Here is a 26,060-nt window from a genome sequence, read left to right as displayed (position 1 = left end):
CCCTCCCCACCAAAGAAATTGGAAGGGTTTTCCAAAAGTCAATACTGCATTTAACCTGCTCAACTTTGTATCGCCAATTCGCTTGCAAAAGGTCATCTAGGTTTTTTGTAAAAGTCACACCAAGATAGGAAAAATTATCATAAAGTTATTTTAAAGGGAATGAACTGTAAATACGCTGTATTAACTACTGCAGTGACTGGCATTAGTTCACTCTTATCCCAATTAATATAGAAACCTGAGAAACTACCAGAATTATTAATGAAAGTCAGAAGGGCAGGTATTGATGTTTGTGGGCTGGAGATATATAAAAGGACGGCGTCATTTTTGATCCTGTTACTTGTAGTGCAGTATCCTATTTTTATCAGATCCTACGTAATGGAGGTCGGGTGAATACTGCAGGTTTTAAACAAGCATGGGTGGATGAATTGGCTATAGAACTGACAGAGGAGGTCTGGGATGAGTGTTTAGTCAGACACAGCCTTAAACAGTTTAAAACAATACATAGACTCCATTATTCCAAAGAAAAGTTGCACATTTTCTGCCCTGATGTTTCACCAGTTTGTAATAGATGTAAATCTGTGAACAGTAACTTGTCACATTCATTCTGGTCATGTTGTAAGCTTTATGCATACTGGAAAAGTATTTTTCACTGTTTCTCTGAGGATTTTGGGAAGCGGTGGGAACCAGACCTGCTCATAGTCATCCTTGGAGCAACAAGCTCCCTAACTTCAGCCAGTATGTTTGAAAAAATGGCTGTATTATTTGGAATGGTTATTGCTAAGAAGTTAATCCTGCAAATGTGGAAAATGGACTCTGTGCCTACGTACGATCTGTGGTTGAGAGAATTGGCAAATACTTTACATTTGGAGAGACTGAGACTGTGTAATGAGGACAGAGGGGACATCTGTGAAAGGATATGGGGCCCTATATTGGACTTCCTCACAGGGTGAGGACTGAGATTTTTTGGAGCGGTGCACCTCTGCTGTGTATGTTTACTTTTGCCTTTATAATTTTTCTCCCTTATGCTGCTCAATATTTAATTTGATTTTGTTATGGTTGGTTTTTGTGGATGTGCTGTATTCTTTGTTTTGTTTGTAATAAATAAAAAATAAATTAAAACAATTAAGTTTAGACAGTTGTAGTCATGGTGTCTGAATATGAATGAATTTTGTAGCTTTATAGAGAATTTTGTTAATATGAGAACAAGGTTAATTGTGTCCTTCACCAAATCAAATTTTTAATTTCAGTGGATGAGTTTGACGGTCGAGAGATGTTTGTTTATTCCATGGGGAGTCCCTGATTTCCAGACTAACTAATTTTTCAGAGTAAGGTTTATCCCATGAACATTGGTTTACTTCATGACTTTCTCATCCAAAGGAAGGTGCATCCCATTTTACTCTTCGAACCAGCTATCTCTTGTTGATTATATCTCACTCAATGCTGTTAAATGTTAGTGGCTTGAATTCCCAGTCTGTTATAGAAGATTGCCAGGTCTGTGGCTGTTGCATACCAAGAGCTAGAATAAAGTACAATTAGACAATATAACTCAAAGTAACTTAGTTTTTTCTTATTGCCAATGTCTATATTTGATCAAAGTTTTTTAAACAGGCATTTAAAAAACACTTTGCATACAAGAGAAAATCTGCAGATGCTGGAAATCCAAGCAACACAAAATGCTGAACAAACTCAGCAGGCCAGGCAGCATCAATGGAAAAGAGTAAACAGTTTGATGTTTCAGGCTGAAACCACACATCAGAACTGGGAAAGAAAAGGTGGGAAATCAGAGTCAGAAGGTTTGGCGGGAGGGGAAGAAGGAATACAAGGTAGTAGGTGTACAGTGGCTGGGAAGTGGACTGAGCTGGAGAAGGGGAAATCTGATAGGAGAAGACAGAAGGCCATGGAAGGAAGGGAAGGGGGAAGAGCATCTGAAGGAGATGGGCAGGTAAGAAGATATAGTGAGAGATGGGAATGGGGAATGGTTGGGGGTGGGGGTGGAGGAGAAATTACCTGAAGTTCAAGAAATTGATGTTCATGCCATCAGGTTGGAGGCTACTCGGTTGGAATATAAGGTGGTGCTCCTCCTACCTGAGTGTGGTTTCATTGCGGCAGTAGAAGAGACCATTGACTGACATGGTCAGGATGGGAAATGGAATTAAAATGGGTGGGCACTAGGAGATCCCGCTTTTTCTGGCGGATGGAGCATAGGTGCTCAGCAATCTCCCAATCTACCTCTGGTCTCACCAATATGCAGGAGGCCACAGCAGGAGCACCAGTAGACACATAGGGGCAGGTGTAGCACTTGTACCTCTTGCAAGGATAAGTGCCAGGAGGGAAATTGGTAGGGAGGGGCGAATGGAGAAGGGAGTCACGTGGGGAACAATCCTTGCAGAAAGTTGGCGTGAAAGAAAGTTGTACTTGGTGGTGGGATCCTGTTGGAGATGGAAGAAGTTACAGAGAATTACGTGCTGGACGCGGAGGCTGGTGGGGTATGGGTAAGGACAAGAGGAACCTTATCCCTGATAGGGTTTCGGGTGGTTGGTGTGAGGGCAGAGGTGCATTAAATGGAAGAGATGTGGTAGAGGACAACATTTTTGGTGGAGGAAGGGAAGCCCCTTTCTTTGAAGAGGAAGACATCTCCTTGGTTCTGGAATGAAAAGCCTCATCTTGAGAACAGATGCAGCAGAGACGGAGGAATTGAGAGAAGGTGATGGCATTTTTACAAATAACAGGGTGGAAAGAGATAAAGACGAGGTAGCTGTGAGAGTCAGTGGGTTTATAAAAGACATCAGTAGATAAGCTGTCTCCAGAGATACAGAGGGATCAAGAAGAGGGAGGGAGGTGTCGGAAATGGATCAGGTAAATTTGAGGGCAAGGTGGAAATTGGAGGAAAAGTTAATGAAGTTGATGTGCTCGACATGGGTGCAGGAAGCAGCATTAATGCAGTCATTGATGTAGTGTAGGAAAAATTGGGAATGATAACAGTTTAGGCTTGTTCCATGTAGCCAACAAAAAGGCAGGCATAACTGGGACCCATGCCAGAGCCCACAGATACATTTTGTTTGAAGTAAGTGGGAGAAGCCGAGGGAGAAATTATTGAGAGTGAGGACCAGTTCAGCCAGGCTGAGGAGAGTGGTGGTTAAGAGGAACTGGTTGGGTCTCCTACCCTACTGAATTTATGTCCACATACAATTGACTCCAATTTATCCCCATTGGGTTTCCTCCCACTCTACCCATACTTAAGCTGTAGCCGCGGGCCCTAGCTGTGCTTGCCTTTTCTTTGGCTAAGTGGAACAGTTCATATTCCAACCCTTCCCTGGTAATGCTCCCCAACTCTTTCTGCACTACATTGATAACTGCATTAGCATTGCTTCATGCACCCATGTTGAGCTCAATTTCGTCAACTTTTCTTCAGCTACCACCCTGCCCTTAAATTCACTTGGTCCATTTCTGTCACCTCTCTCCCCTTTCTGTCTCTCTCTCTGTCTATCAATAGCTTTTAAAAAGTTACCAATTCCAATGATTATACCTCTTTCCACCTTGTCTCCTGTAAAAATGCAATTCCCTTTTCTCAATTCCATCTTCTCCACCACATCTGTTCCCGGAATGAGACTTGAGGCTTTTCTTTCCGGGACATCAGAGCTGTATTTCAAAGAATGGTTCCCCCCCCCGCCCCCCGCCCCCCGCTGCTGTCACCCGCATCTGCTCCATTTCCTGGACATCTGTGCTCTTCTTAACAGGGATAGAGTTCCTCACCTACCACCCCTGAGCCTCCACATCATGCACATCAATCTCTGCAATTTCCATCATCTTCAACAGGACCCTACCAAACACATTTTGACCCCCTCCCCCCCCATTTTCCACAGGGATCACTCTTTCCATGATCCTCTTTCCTATTCATCTCCTCCCCCCCCCCCCCGCCAAACCACCTGGACACTAACCTCTCTCATGGCTCTTACTCCAGCCTAAAACGTCGACTGTTTATTCCATAGATGCTGCCTGACCTGTTGATTCCTCCAGCATTTTGTGTGTGCAACACTAAAACTGTTTATTTCTGTTTATTTTTCTAATTTCATTCCTGTTCCCTTCAAGATTATCTAGTCTGAGACCCTGTTCCTTCTCCCTTGACTCCATTTGCTCTAAACTGTTAACCACCCATTCTCCTTCCTCTTCATGTTATCTGGTACTGTCCCTCCTCTTCATTATCTGCAATCAGCAACTTTTTAAAAAAAATTGACTTTTCTGCCCATGCAAACAATTGTACCTAATTTTCCTCTTAATGTGGGCAGCCTGGCTTATCCCAAATCGTAACGTTCCTGGAAAGTTTGAAAATCTGTCAAAATTTTACTCCATCATAGTATCTCTTAACGAAGTTACAAGTGAGATTTTTCTCTTCATCCTTCAGACTAATTGCAATCATTAATGCAGTTGACCACACCCTTATCCTCTTAATCTTTGCATTGTTGTTGACTTTATATTTGACTTTAACCTTTTGGAGGCTTACCTCAACAAAAGATGACATTTTGTGAAGCTTCGAGTAAATGTTATTCAGTGCTGTCAGTTCTAAATGTTTAAAAGCCAAGTTTTTAATTGCAGCAGCTGAGTTATTGCTTAACTTGTGAAATTTCAGATAATTGTGTCTTAATGCCACATTGCCTAACATACTATGTGGTTAATTGGCAGGTTTTCCATTCAGTGGCAAATTTGAAATAATACAGCATTTAAAATGTACTGCTGCATATGCAGTTGATATCAATTGTAAATGTCACATTTATTTGGTGTGATCATTTTGCAAAGCTAAGCAGTTTTTCTTGTGTAAAAACAAAATTATCTCCAATAGATTTCCACTAAAGCATTTCATCTGATCTGTTGACATTATGAATTTTACATAAAATTTGGCATTTGTGGAAAAAAGCCAACCATGTATTAGCCCTTATGGATCTAGGGAACATAAAAGTTTTGGTAAAATACCAAACAAGCCTGTGTATTTCTAGAAGTTTGATGCTTGCAACTAGTTTTTTAGGTGTATTCCACCAGTTATCACACAGCAGTAGATTTATCTGGTTTAACAACATTAAAAACAACATGCAACTACAGTCATGCTGTTTCAGTAGCTTTAGTGTTATACCAGCATATATGCAGTGTTTTCATTTTATCTTTACTGATGTATTGCATACTCTGGAAAATATACTTCCTTTTTCACCCAAAAAGAGTAATTAAAATGCTGTCAGTGCTGTAAATCTTCAAGTAAATCAGAAAAGAGTGCAGCTATAAGCAGTATCAAATGGGGAAAGAGATGCAATAAACAGACACTTTCTCAACTGCTAAAAGCATGCTAATCTGAAACTGGGGTGGGAATGTCACTTAGATCCCCTCCAGTTCGCCTACCAGCCCCGACTAGGAGTTGAGGATGCCATCGTCTACCTGCTGAACCGTGTCTACGCCCACCTGGACAAGCCAGCGAGCACTGTGAGGGTCATGTTTTTTGACTTCTCCAGTGCGTTCAACACCATCCGCCCTGCTCTGCTGGGGGAGAAGCTGCTTGTGTCTGACAAATTGATCAGCAGCACTGGGGCTCCACAGGGGACTGTCTTGTCTCCCTTTCTCTTCACCATTTACACCTCAGACTTCAACTACTGCACAGAGTCTTGTCATCTTCAGAAGTTTTCGGATGACTCTGCCATAGTTGGATGCATCAGCAAGGGAGATGAGGTTGAGTACTGGGCTACGGTAGGAAACTTTGTCACATGCTGTGAGCAGAAATATCTGCAGCTCAATGTGAAAAAGGCTAAGGAGCTGGTGGTAGACCTGAGGAGAGCTAAGGTACCGGTGACCCCGGTTTCCATACAGAGGATCAGTGTGGACATGGTGGAGGATTAGAAATACCTGGTGATATGAATTGACAATAAACTGGACTGGTCAAAGAACACTGAGGCTGTCTACAAGAAGGGTCAGAGTCGTCTCTATTTCCTGAAGAGACTGAGGTCCTTTAACACCTGCCAGACGAGGCTGAGGATGTTCTACGAGTCTGTGGTGGCCGGTGCTATCATGTTTGCTGTTGTGTGCTGGGGCAGCAGGCTGAGGGTAGCAGACACCAACAGAATCAACAAACTCATTCATAAGGCCAGTGATGTTGTGGGAATGGAACTGGACACTCTCACGGTGGTGTCTGAAAGGAGGATGCTGTCTAAGTTGCATGCCATCTTGGTCAATGTCTCCCATCCACTACATAATGTACTGGGTGGGCACAGGAGTACATTCAGCCAGAGACTCATTCCACCGAGATGCAACACAGAGCGTCATAGGAAGTCATTCCTGCTTGTGGCCATCAAATTTTACAACTCCTCCCTTGGAGGGTCAGACACCCTGAGCCAATAGGCTGGTCCTGGACTTATTTCATAATTTATTGGCATAATTTACATATTACTATTTAACTATTTATGGTTCTATTACTATTATTTATGGTGCAACTGTAACGAAAACCAATTTCCCCCGGATCAACAAAGTATGTCTACTAAAATTCTTTGTGATGAATTCTACAATACAGCATTACATAAATCCAGTGAAGTAAAAAGTCTGTTAAAAGCAATAACGTGACTTTCTTTTTAGTTTTGACAGGATAACAAAAGCAAATCATGATTTTAAGCCTTTTTGATATGCAAACCTATAAATTATTTTTCTGTCTGGAATTTTATACAGTATTATGCAAGTGTGACTATTTTACATATTGTAATTTTCCTATTTCCATTCAGCCTTCTTTAGTTTTCTTGAAGGGTACACTTTTAATTACTGCTTACAAACTGCCATTCTTTTTCCCTTGTAATATATAGTGGAAATTAAATATTCTGTAGAGTTTAAATAAAAGTATTGTAAATGCACTTTCACCAATTACTCAGAATGCCTGGTATTCCCTGTATAAGGGAATGTTAATACATACCTCTAATCTTAATTACTATTTGATATTGTAATTTAAGTGTATATCAAACAATTTGGCATTTACCTGTCAAATGGACCAGCAGCATCTAGTGAACTGTTTATTCAGTTACACAGTTGTGCTGTGTTCATGCTCAGTTCTGTGCCTGTTTAAGGTGCAACTAATAACGAATACTAACAATTATAATTTTGCATCTCCTCAGCCGCCTTCATCTAAATAAGAAGACAACGGACAAACAGCCTTACAGCAAGCTTCCTGGTGTGTCCTTGCTTAAACCCTTGAAAGGAGTGGACCCAAATCTCATAAGCAACCTGGAAACCTTTTTTGAACTTGATTATCCTAAAGTATGTATGACATTTCATGAAGCTGTTTGTTACAGGGGGAAAAATAGCGATAATGAAAACTCAATTGTTTGTTTTTTGACACTATTGAAAGATTGTGTATTTCATCATGACATTCTGTTCATTGGACAGAGTGAATTTCATAAGTTTCATTTGTCTTCTCCAGTTCTATAGAGCTTCCTAGCATGACATCACCAACAACGTTGACCACTTTGTATTCGGTTTCTGAGTTCAATAAGTGCATGTTTTCTTCACCCTAACCATTTTCCCCTCCTCCCCTGACACAATGAAAATACTCCTGTTGGTTTCAATCCTCTGTCAGTTCCCTATCTATACACAGACTTTATCCAGATTTTAACTGTAATTTTCTGTGTTAATCTGTAAACGTAACTTTGCTGGATCAAATAATGACAGCACAAAAAGATCGTTACGTATCTTTTCATCCGTTTATTTCTTCAAGCTCAGCCGGCAAGTGAACTTGGACCCTACATCAGGGTGAGACCCTTTCTCATCTCCCCGGCGGTTCTACAAGTTCACTGCCTGATGTCAGAAGTTATAAGGCCACCGATACAAAAGAACAATCAGTTTGATAACCATTCCAGTCAAGTCAATGGACTATTGATACAGAGAACAATCAGTTTGATAACTATTCCAGCCAAGTCAGTGGACTATTGATACAAAAGTACAATCAATTTGTTAGACACTCCAGCCACCTTAATTAAAGAAAGGAATGGCCTACCTGGTTTGCTGGAGCCACAACTTAATGACAAAGATAAGAACATCCGTCAAATTTGTGCTTTAATTAAGAAAGAAATGTTCTGTCTAATTTCCAACAGGTACTGCTTTTTGCCAAAATCAAAAGGTGTGAAAAGCCCAGAGACATCTTATGTGGATCTAAGTGAACTTTAATCATCTTGCTCCAAAGAAGGGAGCTGTGAGACATTATTCAAACACACTGCAGTCACAGACATAGTCAGTACTTAATTCATTGTTTACAGTGATCTGAGAATCCCCCATTCCCTTAAACTTTATCAATCAAGCACATTATTATAAAGAGGACGAAATTTTTGACTTTCAAGTTTAAATACTTTGTTTCAGAACTTGTGATTTAAAGAAAACTTTTTCAAGAGGATTTAAATTAAGTAAAAAGATATGTTTATACATTTTGGAGCATGAGGCTGAAGGAGCTATGCTTTGATTAATTTTGTGTTAATGTTATATTAGAAAATCCAAATGTCTCAATTAATAAACTACATTTCATCTAGAAAGTGCTAGGATCAGTTCCTAAATTACATAAAAGTTGTTGGAGTAAAAATACTTCAAACTTCTGAGTTAGGTTTCCTACAAGTTCTTCTTTCTTTCTTTTTAAATCTTTTTATTGAATAAGTATACAAAAGGTAAACCATATAAGCACTAATACACTGTTAGAAATTACAGGAGATATTAATACAGAAAAAAATTGATACAAACAGTGCAATTTAAACGTAAAATAATAGTATACTAATTTTTTCTATATATCAATAGAGAAAAGGAAAAAAAAAACCCCAAAAAAACCCACCGTGCAACTAAACTAAAAGCAAAGCAAAGCAATGGGCTAACTTGGAAACAGGTAGAGTTAAAGAACTTAAAATCACGTCCTCAAACCCGACCTCCATTAAAAACAGTTTATAAAAAAAAAGCAAGAAGGGAATATAAATATGAAACAAAAGAGGGAAAAAAAATTACATTAAATGAAAATATTGAATAAAAGATCTCCAGGTCTGTTCAAATTTAAGTGAGGAATCATAAAGATTACTAATTTTCTCCAAATTTAAGCATAATATCGTCTGGGAAAACCAAAAAAAGGTAGTTGGAGCATTAGGCTCTTTCCAATGTTGTAAGATACATCTTTTCGCCATTAAAGTAAGAAATGCAATCATTCTACGGGCTGAAGGGGAAAGATTACTAGAAATTTTAGGTAATCCAAAGATAGCAGTAATAGGACGAGGAGAGATATCTATATTCAATACCTTCGAGATAATATTAAAAATGTCTCTCCAAAAAGTTTCCAGAGTAGGACAAGACCAAAACATATGAGTTAAGGAAACTATCTGCCCCGGACATCTATCACAAAAAGGATTAATATGAGAATAAAAACGAGCTAATTTATCTTTGGACAAATGTGCTGTATGAATGACTTTAAATTGAATTAGGGAATGTTTAGCACATATAGAGGAAGTATTGACTAATTGTAAAATCTGCTCCCAGTCATCCACGGAAATAATAGAACCCAATTCTTGTTCCCAATCTGACCTAATCTTATCAAATGGAGCTTTCCTAAGTTTCATAATAATATTATAAATAATAGCCATTGCACCTTTCTGACATGGATTAAGGTTAATTATAGTATCTAAAATATATGTAGGAGGGAACATTGGAAAGGAAGAAAGTATAGTACTTAGGAAATTTCTAACTTGAAGATGTCTAAAAAAATGTATTCTTGGTAAATTATATTTATTAGATAATTGTTCAAAAGACATAAGGGAACCATCTAAAAATAAATCCAAAAACCGTGAAATACCCTTAGTCTTCCAAATTTGAAACGCACGATCCGTGAAAGACGAAGGAAAAAATATGTTACCTAAAATAGGGATCGCTAGCCCAAATTGGTTAAGATCGAAAAATTTTCTGAATTGAAACCAAATACGTAAGGTATATTTAACTGCAAACAACAGGAATTCTGCAGATGCTGGAAATTCAAGCAACATACATCAAAGTTGCTGGTGAACGCAGCAGGCCAAGCAGCATCTATAGGAAGAGGCGCAGTCGACGTTTCAGGCCGAGACCCTTCGTCAGGACTAACTGAAGGAAGAGTGAGTAAGGGATTTGAAAGCCAGCTTTCAAATCCCTTACTCACTCTTCCTTCAATTAGTCCTGACGAAGGGTCTCGGCCTGAAACGTCGACTGCGCCTCTTCCTATAGATGCTGCTTGGCCTGCTGCGTTCACCAGCAACTTTGATGTATGTTGCTTGAATTTCCAGCATCTGCAGAATTCCTGTTGTTTGCGTTTAAATTCACTACTGCGAAGCCTCTTCCGGTGATGCCTACACCGAAGAAGTTTAGATCCTCTCTTCAACGGGAGTTCAGTGAAACCATCTCTCACTGCTCCCCATCTGTAATTTCTTTGGCTCTTCAACTTTTCGACCACACTAACCCCCTCCAGCTTTCAAATTCCTTACTCACTCTTCCTTCAGTTAGTCCTGACGAAGGGTCTCGGCCTGAAACGTCGACTGCGCCTCTTCCTATAGATGCTGCTTGGCCTGCTGCGTTCACCAGCAACTTTGATGTATGTTGCAGGTATATTTAACTATCGGGTTAGAGACCAGTTTGAGGCGTTTCAAATCGAAAGGAAAAGAGGAACCTAAAATAGAGCCAAGTGCATAGCCCTGAGCAGATTGTAATTCCAATACTACCCATTTAGGGATGGATAGTGTACCTTGGTCAAGTAACCAAAATTTCATATGTCGAATATTAATTGCCCAATAATAGAATCTAAAGTTAGGTAATGCTAAACCTCCATCTCTCTTAGCTTTCTGTAAATGTATTTTACCCAGTCTCGGGTTTTTATTTTGCCAAATAAATGAAGAAATTTTAGAGTCAACTTTATCAAAAAAAAGATTTTGGAACAAAAATCGGTAATGCCTGAAATATATATAAAAATTTTGGCAGAATAAACATCTTGACTGCATTAATACGACCAGTCAAAGTTAAATATAATGGAAACCATTTAGATGAAAGTTGAGTAATATGATCAATTAAGGGTAAAAAATTAGTCTTAAATAAATCTTTGTGTTTATAAGTAATTTTAATCCCAAGATATGAGAAATAATTATTAATCAATTTAAACGGAAAGTTATGATACAAGGGAAGTTGTTTATTAATCGGAAAAAGTTCACTCTTACTAAGATTTAATTTATAACCTGAAAAAAGACTAAATTGTGCTAATAAATCTAAAGCAGCAGGAATAGATTTTTGAGGATTAGAAATATATAAAAGTAAGTCATCAGCATACAGTGATATTTTATGGGACTTTAAGCCCCGAGTTATCCCAATAATATTTGGAGATTCTCGAATGGCAATTGCAAGAGGTTCTAATGCAATATCAAATAATAAAGGACAAAGAGGACAACCTTGTTGAGTACCTCGAAAAAGAGGGAAAAAAGGTGAGCTTAAACAATTAGTACGGACCGAGGCCATAGGAGAATGATATAACAGTTTGATCCAGGATATAAATTTCAAGCTAAAATTAAACATTCCAAGGGCCTTAAATAAGTAAGGCCATTCTACTCTATCAAAAGCTTTTTCAGCATCTAAAGAGATAACACACTCAGGAACATTTTGTGAGGGGGTATAAACAATATTTAACAGCGTGCGAATGTTATAGAAAGAGTAACGACCTTTAATAAAACCCGTTTGGTCTTCCGAAATAATAAAAGGGAGAACTTTTTCTAATCTGTTTGCTAATAATTTAGAAAAAAATTTAGAATCAACATTTAATAAAGATATTGGTCTATAAGATGCACATTGAGCAGGATCTTTATCCTTCTTTAATATTAGAGAGATTGACGCTCTATAGAAGGATTCGGGAAGTTTACCAAGTTTTAATGAAGCCTCCAAAACCCTACCGAACCAAGGGATTAATGAAGGTGCAAAAAACCTATAAAATTCCACGGAAAACCCATCAGGGCCAGGAGCTTTCCCCAGGTTCATAGAGGAAATAACATTCTTAATCTCATCAATGGTAATGGGAGTATCTAGCATAGAAGACATATCCTGTGAAATCTCAGGGAAATCTAGGTTATCTAAAAAGTCATTCATATATTTAGAGTCTCGTAAAAACTCAGATTGATATAAGGAAGAATAAAAATCAAAGAAAGTTTGATTAATCTCCGCATGATCAAATATCAATCGATCATTTTGATTATAAATTTGATTAGTATAATTAGACTTCAATTGGTTAGCCAACAATTTGCCAACTTTGTCACTATGTACATAAAATTCACTTCTTGTTTTCTTTAATTGGTTTACAATCGAAGACGAAAGTAATAAACTATGTTCCATTTGAAGTTCAGTTCTTTGTTTATACAACTCCTCAGAGGGAGCTGTAACATATTTCTTATCAATTTCCTTAATCTTGTCCACAATAACCAGCTCCTCCTGCTTCAGCTTCTTCCTCAAAGCAGCAGAATACGAGATAATCTGACCACGAATATAAGCTTTAAAAGTATCCCAAAGAATGTTCACAGAAATATCCTCTGTGTAGTTGATTGTAAAAAAAAGATCAATCTGTTCATTCATAAAGTTAACAAAATCCGAGTCCTGAAGCAGCAACGAATTAAAACGCCATTGTCTATTATTTTGTGCATTGACCTGAATTTTAATAGAAAGCTTAAGTGGAGCATGATCTGAAATGGTTATAGTCATAATCACATTTAATCACTGAAGAGATAAGCCGAGAGTCAATAAAGAAATAATCAATTCTTGAATAGGAATGGTGAACATGTGAAAAAAAAGAAAAATCTTTTTCCTGAGGATGCAAAAAACGCCAGATGTCCGTCGACCCAGAATCAGAGAGGAATGAGTTAATCAAAGTTGCAGATTTATTGGGTAAAGTCCGTAGGGGAGCCGAATGGTCCAAAACTGGAGATAAGCAAGTATTAAGATCTCCACCCCAGATCAATGAAAACTCATTCAAATTTGGGAACCGATTAAGTAATGATTTATAAAATTCCGGACAGTCCATATTGGGTGCATAAACATTGACCAAAACTACCTTTTTATTAAATAGTAGACCACTAACCAGTAGAAATCTACCATTCGGATCAGAGATAATATCATGTTGTAGAGATGCCTCGAATCTTAGCGTTAGAGTTCAAATGAAACTGTTGTTCCTTCCAGAATTTAAAAAAACGTAGTCTGTCCCCCCTCCGCACATGGGTCTCTTGTAAAAATAGAACATGTGCTTTAAGTCTCCGGAATACTTTAAAAACTTTTTTCCTTTTAATAGGATGATTAAGACCATTAGTATTCCAGGAGACAAAATTAATAATAGACTACATAAACCCTAAAGTCAACCCGCAAAAAAAAGGATTGACGGTAGGTTCGACCCACGAACCCGGAAAGGGAACAGAACAAACCAGAGATAACGGGAAGGAGAACGCAACCAATACTTAAGTAATGTAAGTAGCCCAAGAAGAAAAAAACTAAAATGTGAAGCCCCTCCCACCACCCTCCACCCCATGACCCCAGGGCTAAATCTAAAGCAGACCCACCAGAAAGAAGCAAGCACTAAAACTACCCCCATGACTTCCGATAGACGCTCACTAAAAAAAGTGTAAATATAAAAAAGATCAGCTAGTTATAAAACAGTAGAAGAATAAAAAAAGATAGATCAATTAAGACAAACACAATGTAAAACAGAGAAAAGGCTAGAAAATATAAAGAAAACCGTAACAGACCACAGACCCTATGATTAACCAAAAAAAAAGAAACAAAATTATTAATATAAACTAGTTAGGAAAACCTACAAAAAAAAAAGTACATTTAAAGACTACGAAATTTAAGGCCTCAAAGGAAATACGCGAAATGATGCTAAGGGAATAACCACCCATAATCCCCAGGGAAAAAGAAAGGAATGACGCAGTTAGAAAGAAAGTTTGGCAGCCATATTAATTAATCAAAAATAAACTTTTCTGCCCATATAAAGCAAACAAAAATTAAACCCAACAGATTCACAACCTCCGATCAAACAGAGACAGTTAAAAATTACGATTAAGATGTTGAAGGTGAAAATTGATCCAGATAACTCTGGGCATCCGATGGAGATTCAAAAAAACAGAAAGCTCCGTCAGGCGTGCGGATCCTTAAACGCGCTGGGTAAAGCAGCGCTGGTTTTAAATCCATCTTGTAGAGTTCCGACATCGCAGATCTGTAACAAACCCGTTGATCCCGAATCTGTTAACTGAAGTCCTCCACGAATCGGAACTGAAGATCCAAAAAATCAATGTAACCTTTAGATCGAACAAATCAAAGCAGTTTCTCCTTGTCTTGAAAGTAATGAAAACGTAAAATGACCTGCTGAGGTTTATCTGACTTAGACGAATATGATGGAACTCTGTGAGCCCGATCCAATAACGGTGGTTGGTCAGGAAATACGGTAGGAAATGCATCTTTTAAAAGTTGAGAAAAAAACTTTATAGGGTTGTCAGATTCAGCAGCTTCACAAACACCAATAATTTGAATATTCTGCCGTCGCATTCTGGATTTTAAGTCAGAGTTTTTAAAAGTCAGAAAGTCAAGTTTTTTCTTCATTATAGTAATTGTTTCTTCAATTTTCTCCATCTTGAGTTCATTTTGTTGCGTGGATTTTTGAAGATTAAATATAGCCGACTGATGTTCCGTGATAGATGTTTGCATTTTATCGATTGAATCGGCAATTTTCTGGAAATTAATTGAAATTTCCGCACAAATCAGCTCTGTTATAGAGGTTGAAATTTCCCTTTGAATTAGATTCGATATAGCTTTCAGAGTCAACGGTGGTTCAGTCGGAGGGAGATTGGTACCTTTCGGTCTAACCGGAGGTTTGCCGTCTTTCCCATTTTTTCCGTTCTTAGACATAGCAGACCTTAAAAGCATCCAAATATCAAAAAGCCCAATTTGTTTCAGATTATTGTAAAAGTCGATGCCTTAATGGTTAGTTAAATATAGCTGATCATAGGAAAAAAAACTCAGAGGTGATGGAGCGAGTCAAGAACACGACTTCACTCCATGAGCTCTACCAGAAGTCCTCGTACAAGTTCTTAATGTTATGTGACAGTGGAATTGTATTTTCTCTTGTATCAAAAATGCCGAAAACACTGTTACATGGAGAGTGATTACTTGACAAGGTATCTGATGGCTCCAATTAATTTCTGTACTTGAAACTGATTCTGAATCTTAAAGTTACTAACTAGTTGGTCACAAACAAGAGCAACACACACAAAGTGCTGGAGGAACTCAGCAAGCCAGGCAGCATCTAGGAAAAGAGTACAGTGGATGTTTTGGGCTGAACCCCTTCGGCAGGACTGGAGAAAAATGCTGAGGAGTGGATTTAAAGGTCGGGGGAGGGGGGAGAGAAACACAAGGTGATGGGTGAAACCTGGAGGGGGAAGGATGAAGTAAAGAGCTGGGAAGTTGATTGGTGAAAGAGACAGAAGGCCATGGAAGAAGGAAAAGGGGGAAGGAGCACCAGGGGGAGGCGATGGACAGGCAAGGCGATGAGGTGTGAGAGGGAAAAGGAGATGGGAAATGGTGAAGGCTGGAGGGGGCGGTGGGGTCATTACCCAAAATTTGAGAAATTGATGTTGGAGGCAAAATGGATGAAGTCGACGAGTTCATCATGGGTGCAGGAAGCAGTACCAATGCAATCGTCGATGTAGCTTAGGAAGAGTACAGGATGGACACTGGTGTAGGTTTGGAACATAGATCTTTCCACCTAGCCGACAAACAGGCAGGCATAGCTGAGACCCATGCAAGTACCTGTGGCTACCCCTTTTGTTTGAAGGAACTGGAAGGAGCCAAGGGAGAATTTATTTAGAGTGAGGACAAGTTTCACTAGGTGGAGGAGAGTGGTGGTGGAGGGGAGCTGGTTGGGTTTGGTGTCCAGAAGAAAACAGAGCTTTGAGGCCTTCCTGGTGGGGGATGGAGGTGTATAGGGACTGGACATCCATAGTAAAGATAAGATGATGGGGGCCAGGGAACCTGAAATCGTTGAAAAGACGCAGACCTGAGAAGTGAGAAGTGTCATGGATGTAGGTAGGAAGGGACTGAACTAGGGGGTTTAAGATAGTCGAGGTATGCCGATAGGAGTTCATTGGGGCAGGAACAAGCTGAAACAATGGGTCTACCTGACAAGCCGGTTTGTGGTATGGGAGGTATGGGATGCAGGAACTACATGGTTGGTGGTGGTGGGGGGAGATCCCCAGAGTCAATAAGTTTGGTGATGGTGTGGGAGACAATGGTCTGGTGTTCCTTAGTGGAGTCCTGTTTGAGGGGGAAGTAAGAGGATGTGTTTGAGAGCTAGCATTGGGCTTCAGCAAGGTAAAGGTCAGTACGCCAGACTACTACAGCACCTCTCTTATCTGTAGGTTTGGTGAGGTTAGGATTGGTGCAGAGGGAGTGGAGAACTGAGCGTTCAGAAGGAGTGAGTTTGGAATAGGAGAGAGGAGTGCTAATCTGGATGGTTAATGTCCCATTGGCAGTTGGCAATGAAAAGGTCCAGAGCAGGCAGAAGATCAGGGTGGGGTGTCCAGGAAGAGGAAGGGGAGAAGGGGTCATTGGTATGGGATGGAGAGTACTTGCCAAAGAAATAGGCTCGGAGCCAGAGGTAGCGGGCATGGAACTCACTGAGGTGTGGGTGCAAGGTGATAAAGATGAGGCCCTTACTGAGGACAGAAGGTCAGACAGGATAGTGAAAAGCTGGCATGGATGAGACCTGGGATCGGAGTGGAAAAGGGGGTTGTTAGTGTCTGGGGGGAAGGGAGGTTTGGAGTGTAATTTTTTTTCTCTGTTTTGTATCTTAAGTTAAATTCTGGATATTGTCTCTTTAACCCCCTTCTCCAGGTGTCTGGCTATCTCTTTGATAGATTTTAATTATCTATTGCAATATCTACTAAGTGGTTTGATGTCCAATTTGATTTTCTTACCTATCTTCCAAATGCTTATACCAAGTGTTTTAATTAAAACTCTGGACAGATAAATTGAAGCTGGATTATGAGTAAAAGCCATGAGCTCATTCTGTTTTGGATATGTCAGTTTGGTCTTCGGTAAATTAAATGTCTATAGCAGATGATGCTGGCAATTATTTAAACGTTTGATAATTGTAGGTATGGAATTTGAGTTTTTTGTTGCAGTCTAAATAAAGTATGGTCTTAATTCCTTGCCATGTAAATCTTTACATTGATTTGATCCCTATTGTGAATTACGAGCAGGAGAAGGCTATTCAGCTTTTATAGTCTGCTCTGCTATTTAATAGGATAATACCTAGTCTGACCATAATCTGAATTCTGTTCTTTGCACAGTAATCCTTCACCTACTTTCCAATCAAAAGTTTGTCACTGTTTTTAAAATGCAAGCTAAGTATTGGCCTTTTCATGCTGACTATCACATTGTAAAGTCTGGCAAGACTTTTACTTCATAGTACAGTTCTAAGATAATTCAAATATTCTAAATACAAATTGTTTGTGATCATCTTGCACTGTTAGTCTTTTTCACCTGTCGTGACCAAACCCCTGTGTAAAACCTTCCACCTAGTGACTAGCTAAATCTGTGAAAAACTTTGATGTAACTAGCGTTAAATTTGTTCAGGATCTACCAATATTAATCTAGTTTCTAAAAGTCATGAGAGTAATCTGGATTCATCGTCTAGAATTTTTCCTTCCTTCAGATGAGATGAATTCAATCTTACGTGTAAGGAATGCTCTAGGAGGAGCTGAAAAGGAAATGAGTGAACCTAGATTGTGTACTTGAATTGATGTCATTAAATATCTGAGAGTTTCTGTTAAGGCTGGGGCATGCTTTGCCTGGATCAAATGGCATGATTTTAACCTCTACTCTCTTTGTGAACCATTCCCATACCAGTTTGAAATACTCCTTTGCATACAAGACCATGAAGATCCTGCAATTGATGTGTGTAAAAAGCTGCTGGGCAAATATCCAAATGTAGATGCCAAATTGTTTATCGGTAAGTAGATTTAATATAAAGCTATTTCTGGCACTGATGGAAAAGGCCATCTATTTAGCTGAATATAAATAGGTTATGTTTAGCACTATTTCTTCAAAACTTCTTAGCATTATGGATTGGAAGTTTTTTTTGCATTGCATCTTGTGTTCTGTTGGGTAGCCTTAAAGTCAGTATGGTCCTTATTAGCAGATTTAATCATTTACTCAAATGTAATGGTTCTTGTACTAGCATAATACATTATTAATTCTGATTTCCTGATTATAGTGATAAATTTATGACACAGAAAGAAGCACTGGCTCATGGTTAATCCTATTTTGTAGTCTGTTAGCTTATGACAAAGTGTCATATACTTGTGTGATCACATCGACTGCCTACACCATCCCATCAGGTAGTAAGTTTCAGGCCCTATTACTCTAAAGTAGGGATACATAACCTTTTTTTTTATGTCATGTACTCCTTTGGCAGGTCGGTAAAGCCTATGGACCCCCTCTCAGAATAATGTACTTATATATAGAATAAAATACATAGGTTTACAAAAGAAACATTCTATTGAAATACAGTTATCAAAATATTAAAATAAAACAAACTTGTGATATAGTAAGATATGTGCTTCTTGATTACACATTAAATAACAAAACTATACAGTGGCATGCAAAAGTTTGGGCACCCTGGTTAGAATTTCTGTTATTGTGAATAGTTAAGTGAGTAGAAGATGAACTGATCTCCAAAAGTCAGAAAGTTAAAGATGAAACATTTTTTTCAACATTTTAAGCAAGATTAGTGTATTATTTTTGTTTTGTACAATTTTAGAGTGGGGAGGGGAAGGAAAGGAGTACCATGCAAAAGTTTGGGCACCCCAAGAGATTTGAGCTCTCAGATAACTTTTACCAAGGTCTCAGACCTTAATTGGCTTGTTAGAGCTGTGGCTTGTTCACAGTCATCATTAGGAAAGGCCAGGTGATGCAAATTTCAAAACTTTATAAATACCCTGACTCCTCAAACCTTGTCTCAACAATCAGCAACCATGGGCTCCTCTAAGCAGCTGCCTAGCACTCTGAAAATTAAAATGAATGGTGCCCACAAAGCAGGAGAAGGCTATAAGAAGATAGCAGAGCGTTTTCAGGTAGCCTTTTCCTCAGTTCGTAATGTAATGAAGAAATGGCAGTTAACAGGAACGATGGAGGTCAAGTTGAGGTCTGGAAGACCAAGAAAACTTTCCGAGAGAACTGCTCGTAGGATTGCTAGAAAGGCAAATCAAAACCCCCGTTTGACTGCAAAAGACCTTCAGAAAGATTTAACAGTCTCTGGAGTGGTGGTGCGCTGTTTTACTGTGCAGCGACACATGCACAAATATGACCTTCATGGAAGAATCATCAGAAGAAAACCTTTCCTGTGTCCTCACCACAAAATTCAGCGTCAGAAGTTTGCAAAGGAACATCTAAACAAGCCTGATGCATTTTGGAAACAAGTCCTGTGGACTGATGAAGTTAAAATAGAACTTTTTGGCCACAAAGGTATGTTTGGAGAAAAAAGGGTGCAGAATTTCATGAAAAGAACACCTTTCCAACTGTTAAGCACAGGGGTGGATCAGTCATGCTTTGGGCTTTTGTTGCAGCCAGTGGCACGGGGAACATTTCACTGGTAGAGGGAAGAATTAATTCAATTAAATACCAGCAAATTCTGGAAGCAAACGTTACACCGTCTGTAAAAAAAAAAAGCTGAAGATGAAAGGAGGATGACTTCTACAACAGGATGATGATCCTAAACATACCTCAAAATCCACAATGGACTACCTCAAGAGGCGCAAGCTGAAGATTTTGCCATGGCCCTCACAGTCCCCTGACCTAAAAATCATCAAAAATCTGTGGATAGACCTCAAAAGAGCAGTGCATGCAAGGCAGCCCAAGAATCTCACAGAACTAGAAGCCTTTTACAAAGAAGAATGGGTAGAAATCCCCCAAACAAGAATTGAAAGACTCTTAGCTGGCTGCAGAAAGCGTTTACAAGCTGTAATACTTGCCAAAGGGGGTGTTACTAAATACTGACCATGCAGAGTTCCCAAACTTTTGCTTTGGCCCTTTTCCTTTTTTGTTATTTTGAAACTGTAAAAGATGGAAATAAAGAAGTAATCTTAAAATATTAAAGAAATGTGTCATCTTTAACTTTATGCCTTTTGGAAATCAGGTCATCTTTTACTATCTTAGCTATTCACAGTAATAGAAATTTTGAATGTGTTTTTTGTTTTAGTGGTTACAAGTGTTGAAAATCCTGATTCACAAAGATTGTTGTTGCAAATGGAAATAAAGCTTCCATAGCTTGTTTTACAAGGTGAGGTTAGGCTTCTTTCAAGGAACACCAGAATTCTCCAGGACTTTTTCATTAAAACTCCAATTGTAGTAAGTTATACATGGTTGTCTCTCGGGGTCTGAGGAAGACTACATTGTGAGGTTTGCACAATGTAACCAGTGCGTGAAAGATATTAAAGTGGAAAAGCCTTGCACAGAGACGGTCCCACTCTCTTGGCCTCAGAAGTCAGGATTCAGTGGCACGAAGAATCGTTACGTCTGGTAGCTTCCTTGACTGCATTGGATGGCCGCGTCTTAAGTGCTCTGCCGCTCCCTACGCACTCCACAATGCGCTACTGCAACACCTTCTCAGCCGTTGAACGCCCAGGGTTTCCTCCACCTGATCCACCGAAGCAGTCTTCGCATGCTGGGATGAGCAAATTCCTATTTCACCGAGGGTTTGAGACCCGTTGGCTACCCTCACCTGGTTTACCCAGCCTGTTGAAGCCGTTGCCTGGGGTGTGGCCACTGTCACATGCAAACAGCTACGAGGAGCCACAGGTGAGAGCTGGGTGTTGGGACCAATAGATGACGAGCCACTCCAAGGGGTGCAACAAGTCCCCCCCCCATCTAGAGCTGCTACCCCTCCCATGCACCCCCGTTATACATAGGAACATAGAAAACCTACAGCATGATACAGACCCTTCAGCCCACAATGCTGTGCTGAACATGTACTTAATTTAGAAATTACCTAGGGTTCTCATAGCCCTCTATTTTTCTAAGCTCCATGCACCTATCCAGGAGTCTCTTAAAAGACCCTATCATATCCGCCTCCACCACTGTCGCCGGCAGCCCATTCCATGCACTCACTACTCTCTGCGTTTTTGAAAAAACACCCCTGACTTCCCCTCTGTACTTACTTCCACGCATCTTAAAACTGTGTCCTGTTGTGTTAGCCATTTCGGCCCTAGAAAAAGCCTCTGACTACGATCTGTGCCTATCATCATCTTGTACACTTCTATCAGGTCACCTCTCCTGCTCTGCCGCTCCAAGGAGAAAATGCCAAGTTCACTCAACCTATTCTCATAAGGCATGCTCCCCAATCCAAGCAACATCCTTTTAAATCTACTCTGCACCCTTCCTATGGTTTCCACATCCTTCCTGTAGTGAGTTGTTTGTCCTAAGATCAATGAGTTCATCTTTAGATAGATCAACATCTTCAATACAGTTTATATCAGAAAGAAAAGGATTGTGGATCCATGGTTCAATTTCAATGCCATCAAGATGGTAATAACTTTTGAAGAGGTTCTGAAGTGAACAAAAACCAATTTCCCCCTGGGATCAAGGTATGACTATGACTAAGAACAGGTTAAGTTCATTGGCCCTGTCCACACTGCCTTCAGCTCCTCTGTTGCTAGTTTGCCGGAACCCAGTGATGGTCCTCATCTCCCTCCAGACCTCTCTCATGTTGTTCTGCTGGAGTTTCCACTCAAGCTTCCTCCCTGATCCTGGCTTTCAGGTCCCTCTGTATTGCCCTCAGCTCCTCCCTATTTCCATCTCTAAACGCCCTCTTTTTAGCGTTCAGGATGTCCTTAATGTCCTTTGTCACCCATGGCTTGTTATTTGAATAACAAAGGACAGTTCTTGTCGGAACATTGCAGTCCACACAGAAGTTGATGTAATCAGTGATGCTCTCTGTGAGCCTATCAGTATCCTCTTCATGTGGCTCACAGAGTGCCTGCCAGTCTGTCACCTCAAAACAACCCTGGAGCGCCTCATAAGCCTCCTCCGACCATTTTCTCACTGTCCTCGAGGTTGCAGGTTTACTTGATTTGTAATTGACTAAGCAGTCATAGGCATAATCTTATGCAGGACCCTGTTCTCCTGTATCCTGTAAGAATATGGCGCCCCCCCCCCCTCGCTCTCTACACCTATAACTATGTAGCTTGGCATAGCTCAAATGACATGGTCGACACCTTTCTGGGTAGACCATGAAACCATATATTTCACTTCTTTTATGTCTTTTATGTTTGTTTTTCGTCTTGATTGTGATTCTGGAACTGTTGGAGCCTGTCATTTGTAGTTTGGAGATTCATTTTCAGCGCTCTGGAGTCTCCAAGAGGAATCCAGGAGACAGATGCAGCATGCGTGATCTCATGGTGAGAAGGCTGTGAGCTGGGGTGTGAGCCAATGTTCAAGTCCATTTCACCAGTTAAAGCTTCCATATTTTGCCGATTAAAGCGACGAAGGAGATTGAAACGTCCAGGCGAGTGCAGAAGGTGAGCACTGGCTGCCTGCCTTTTGTTTGCTGGTGGGATCGTTCTGCTACCAGAGAGAAGAGACTGCATTTTGTTCACTAGAGGATCGCACTGCTGTCGGAGAGGAGAGAGGTTGCTGCTGTGCCCAGAGAATATTATCCAGGTTTTCTGCATTTTGGATAGGGGCTTGGCTATGGACTGTTTTTCCTCTCCCACAATCTTACAGTTTTTTGATATTTTTTTTTTGCCTGATCTTTATTGTTTTTTTGTGTGGAGGAGGGGGATTTGGGGTTGATGTGCCTGTTTTGTTTTTGTGCGGCAGAGGGGTTATTTGGGGGCTGATGATCATGCAGCCTGCCTCTCTTCCTTCTCTTTCTTGGTTTGGTGGTTATCTGGAGAAGAATTTCAGAGTTGTATACTTTGATAATGAATAAATCTTTGAACCATGTATAAGTTTGCTGATGATCCAACCATTGTTGAATCTCACATGGAGACAAGACGGCGCAAAGGAGCAAGTTATACCAGCTAGTTGAGTGGTGTCGTAGCAACAACTTTGCACTCAATATTAGTAAGGCCAAAGAGCTGATTGTGGACTTCAGAAAGGGGTAAGACAAGGGAAAAGGCACCAGTTGGAAGTGGAGAGAGTGAGCAATTTCAAGTTCTTGGGTGTCGGTATCTCTGAAGACCTAACGGGTCACAACGTATTGATGTGGCTGTATTTCATTAGGAGTTTGAGGAGATTTGGTTTGTCACGTAAACCACTCAAACTTCTACAGATGTAGAGAGCATCCTGTCAGACTGCATCACTGTCTGGTATAGCGGTGGTGGGGGGGGGGAGTGTTAGGATTGAAGGGAGTTACAGACGCTTGTAAAATTAGTCGCTTTATCGTGGGAACTAGCCTCCGTAGGATCCAAGACATTTTCAAGGAGTGGTGTCTTGGGAAGGCGACATCCATCATTAAAGGCCCCCACTACCCAGGACATGCCCTCTTCTCATTGTTACTATCGGGAAGGTGGTTCAGGAGCCTGAAGGCACTTGCTCAGCAATTCAGGAACAGCTTCTTCCCCTTTGCCATCCAATTTCTAAATGGACATTGAATCCATGAACACTTTCTCACTACTTTTTTTTATTTCTGTTTTTGCATTAATTATTTTAACTTAACTACTTATTATACATATTACTGTAATTCAGTTTTGTCGACATTTATCATGTATTACATTGTACTGCTGCCACAAAATTAACACATTTCACAACATATACCGTTGATATTAAACTGGATTCTGAATTCTTTTAATACAGCCTTTGTGTTAGGAAGTTGTTTGCTTTATGTAATTCATGTGCGTCCTGAGATTATCAGTAGCTTCTTTCATTGTTACTTTGTTACTGCCCTGAAAGTGCTGTCTGTGGCTGAAACAGTTTACAAATGAGATAGCAGGAACATTACATTGTGTTATAATACTAACTTGAGAGAAAGGGGACTTTAAAGTTCAAAGTAAATTTGTTATCAAAGTAAATACTGTATATATCACCATAAACCTGAGATTCATTTTCTTGTGGGCATACTCAGTAAATCCAAGCACTATTATAAAATCAATGAAAGACTGCACCAGAGTGGACAAACACACAATGTGCAAAAGACAGCAAATTGTGCAAATACAAAACAGAAAAAAATATAGTGATAATAATAAATAAGCAATAAATATCAAGAACATAAGTTGAAGAGTTCTTGAAAGTGAGCCCATAGATTGTGGGAACAGTTAAGTGAAGTTGAATGAAGTTATCCCCACCAGTTCAACAGCTTGATGGTCGAGGGTTAATAACTGTTCTTAAACCTGGTAGTGATTCCTGAGGCTCCTGTAACAACTCCTGGTGGCAGCGGCGAAAAGAGAGCATGACTTTGTACCTTATTTGCATAATTGTACCTCAAAGTTATCCAAACTATATAAATATAGGTAAGTTATACAAACACAGCATGGAAAAACATGTCTTCATGCACTTTTCCACTTAGACAAAAAGATTTGCAAATTGTCTTCATTTGTAAGCTTCTTAATATGACAGCATACAAGGGTGTCACACTGAAATCTTGCTAATTTTAAGCCTGTTTTATCTCTGTATCATTCTCTCTAGGTGACTTTGCTCATTGCTGGTAATGAGAGGTAAAACAATGAATTTAGGGACAGAAACTTAAATTTCCATTTTTGTAAATCCAGAATGCTGGTGAACGAGTGTTTTCCTATCTTTTTTTTCCAGCTACTGCATTTAATTCCCCTGTGCTGGTTGGCTTCCTGTTTTCTAAAATCTTTCCAAATTTGACTTCCCTTTGACTTGGAAAACTGCAATGATCACTCCATCTTTTTAAAAAAAAGAGAAGAAACTAGCTAACCATTGATCTGTCATTTTCTATTATTTGAGAGGGATATTCTAATAAAACTATCTCCAGGGACAGAGTCTGAGTTGATTAGCAATACAATACTGGTTTATGAATAGGTCTGATTAACCCAGTTGTTTAATGTTTGTGAAAGGTTGCAAGTTGTCAATGGGTGAAGTGACTTAAAGGATAGGTAAGAATCCACAGAAAATTGAGAAGTGAAGTTGGAAGTAACCTTGTAATCAGTAACAGAGTTGTTTGGGAGCTAGGAATTCACAAATTGGGCTGTATTAGTCAGTTTTCCCCATGAAATTCGTGTAATTTCACCTTAATATACAGTGCAGTTGCTGTATGCTTCCGAAACATGGACTATAACACCAGAACTCCAAAGAAACTTAGAAGCAACAGAAATGTGGTTTCTTAGAAGAATGCTGAAAATATCATGTAAAGATAGGGTAACTAATGAGACAGTACTCCAGTGTGCCCATACAAAAAGATCTTTAATGAGAACATTAAATGAGAGGAAACTTAAATTCCTGGGCCATGTCATCAGAAAGGGAGAAATAGAATGCCTTATATTACAAGGCCGTATGCCTGGGAAATGTGGAAGAGGAAGGCAAAGAAGAAAATGTATGGACACTGTGAAGGAACTAACAGATCTAAGTGTTCGAGGTATCATTGACGCTGCATGGGATCGTTCAATGTGGAAAGCCATGATTGCCCAAGCATGTAACACGCAAGGCACATGAAGAAGATACAGTGCATATAAAAAGTATTCACCTCCCCCCCGCTGGAAGTTTTTGTTTTGTTGCTTTGCAACATTGAATCACTGGATTTAATTTGGCTTTTTTGACACTGATCAATGGAAAAAGACTCGTGTCAAAGTGAAAACAGATCTCTACAAAGTGATCTAAATGAATTACAAATATAAAACATAAGATAATTGATTACATAAGTATTCACCCCCCCTTCAAGTCCGTATTTAGTAGATAAACCTTTGGCAGCAGTAACAGCCCAAGTGGATAGGTCTCCATCAGCTTTGCACATCTGGACACTGCAATTTTTCCCCATTCTTCTTTACAAAACTGCTCAAGCTCTGTCAGATTGCATGGGGATT

At 39.6% G+C, this 26,060-nt stretch overlaps 1 protein-coding gene across 1 annotated transcript in view; it reads left to right on the top strand.

Moving 5' to 3' along the window:
• The window catches only part of ugcg (UDP-glucose ceramide glucosyltransferase), a 67,931-nt gene that overhangs the window by 26,137 nt on the left and 15,734 nt on the right, over positions 1-26,060 (top strand). Inside the window, exons 2-3 of the mRNA XM_063048978.1 lie at positions 7,134-7,275; positions 17,929-18,031. Coding sequence (XP_062905048.1) covers positions 7,134-7,275; positions 17,929-18,031 — 245 coding nt within the window. The remainder of the gene's footprint in view (positions 1-7,133; positions 7,276-17,928; positions 18,032-26,060) is intronic.

Source organism: Mobula hypostoma, chromosome 5 (assembly GCF_963921235.1).
Source record: "Mobula hypostoma chromosome 5, sMobHyp1.1, whole genome shotgun sequence".
In the NCBI taxonomy this organism is placed as follows: Eukaryota; Metazoa; Chordata; class Chondrichthyes; order Myliobatiformes; family Myliobatidae; genus Mobula; species Mobula hypostoma.
The sequence above is the reverse complement of the archived record's forward strand: the minus strand, read 5'-3'. Positions and strand labels throughout refer to the sequence as shown.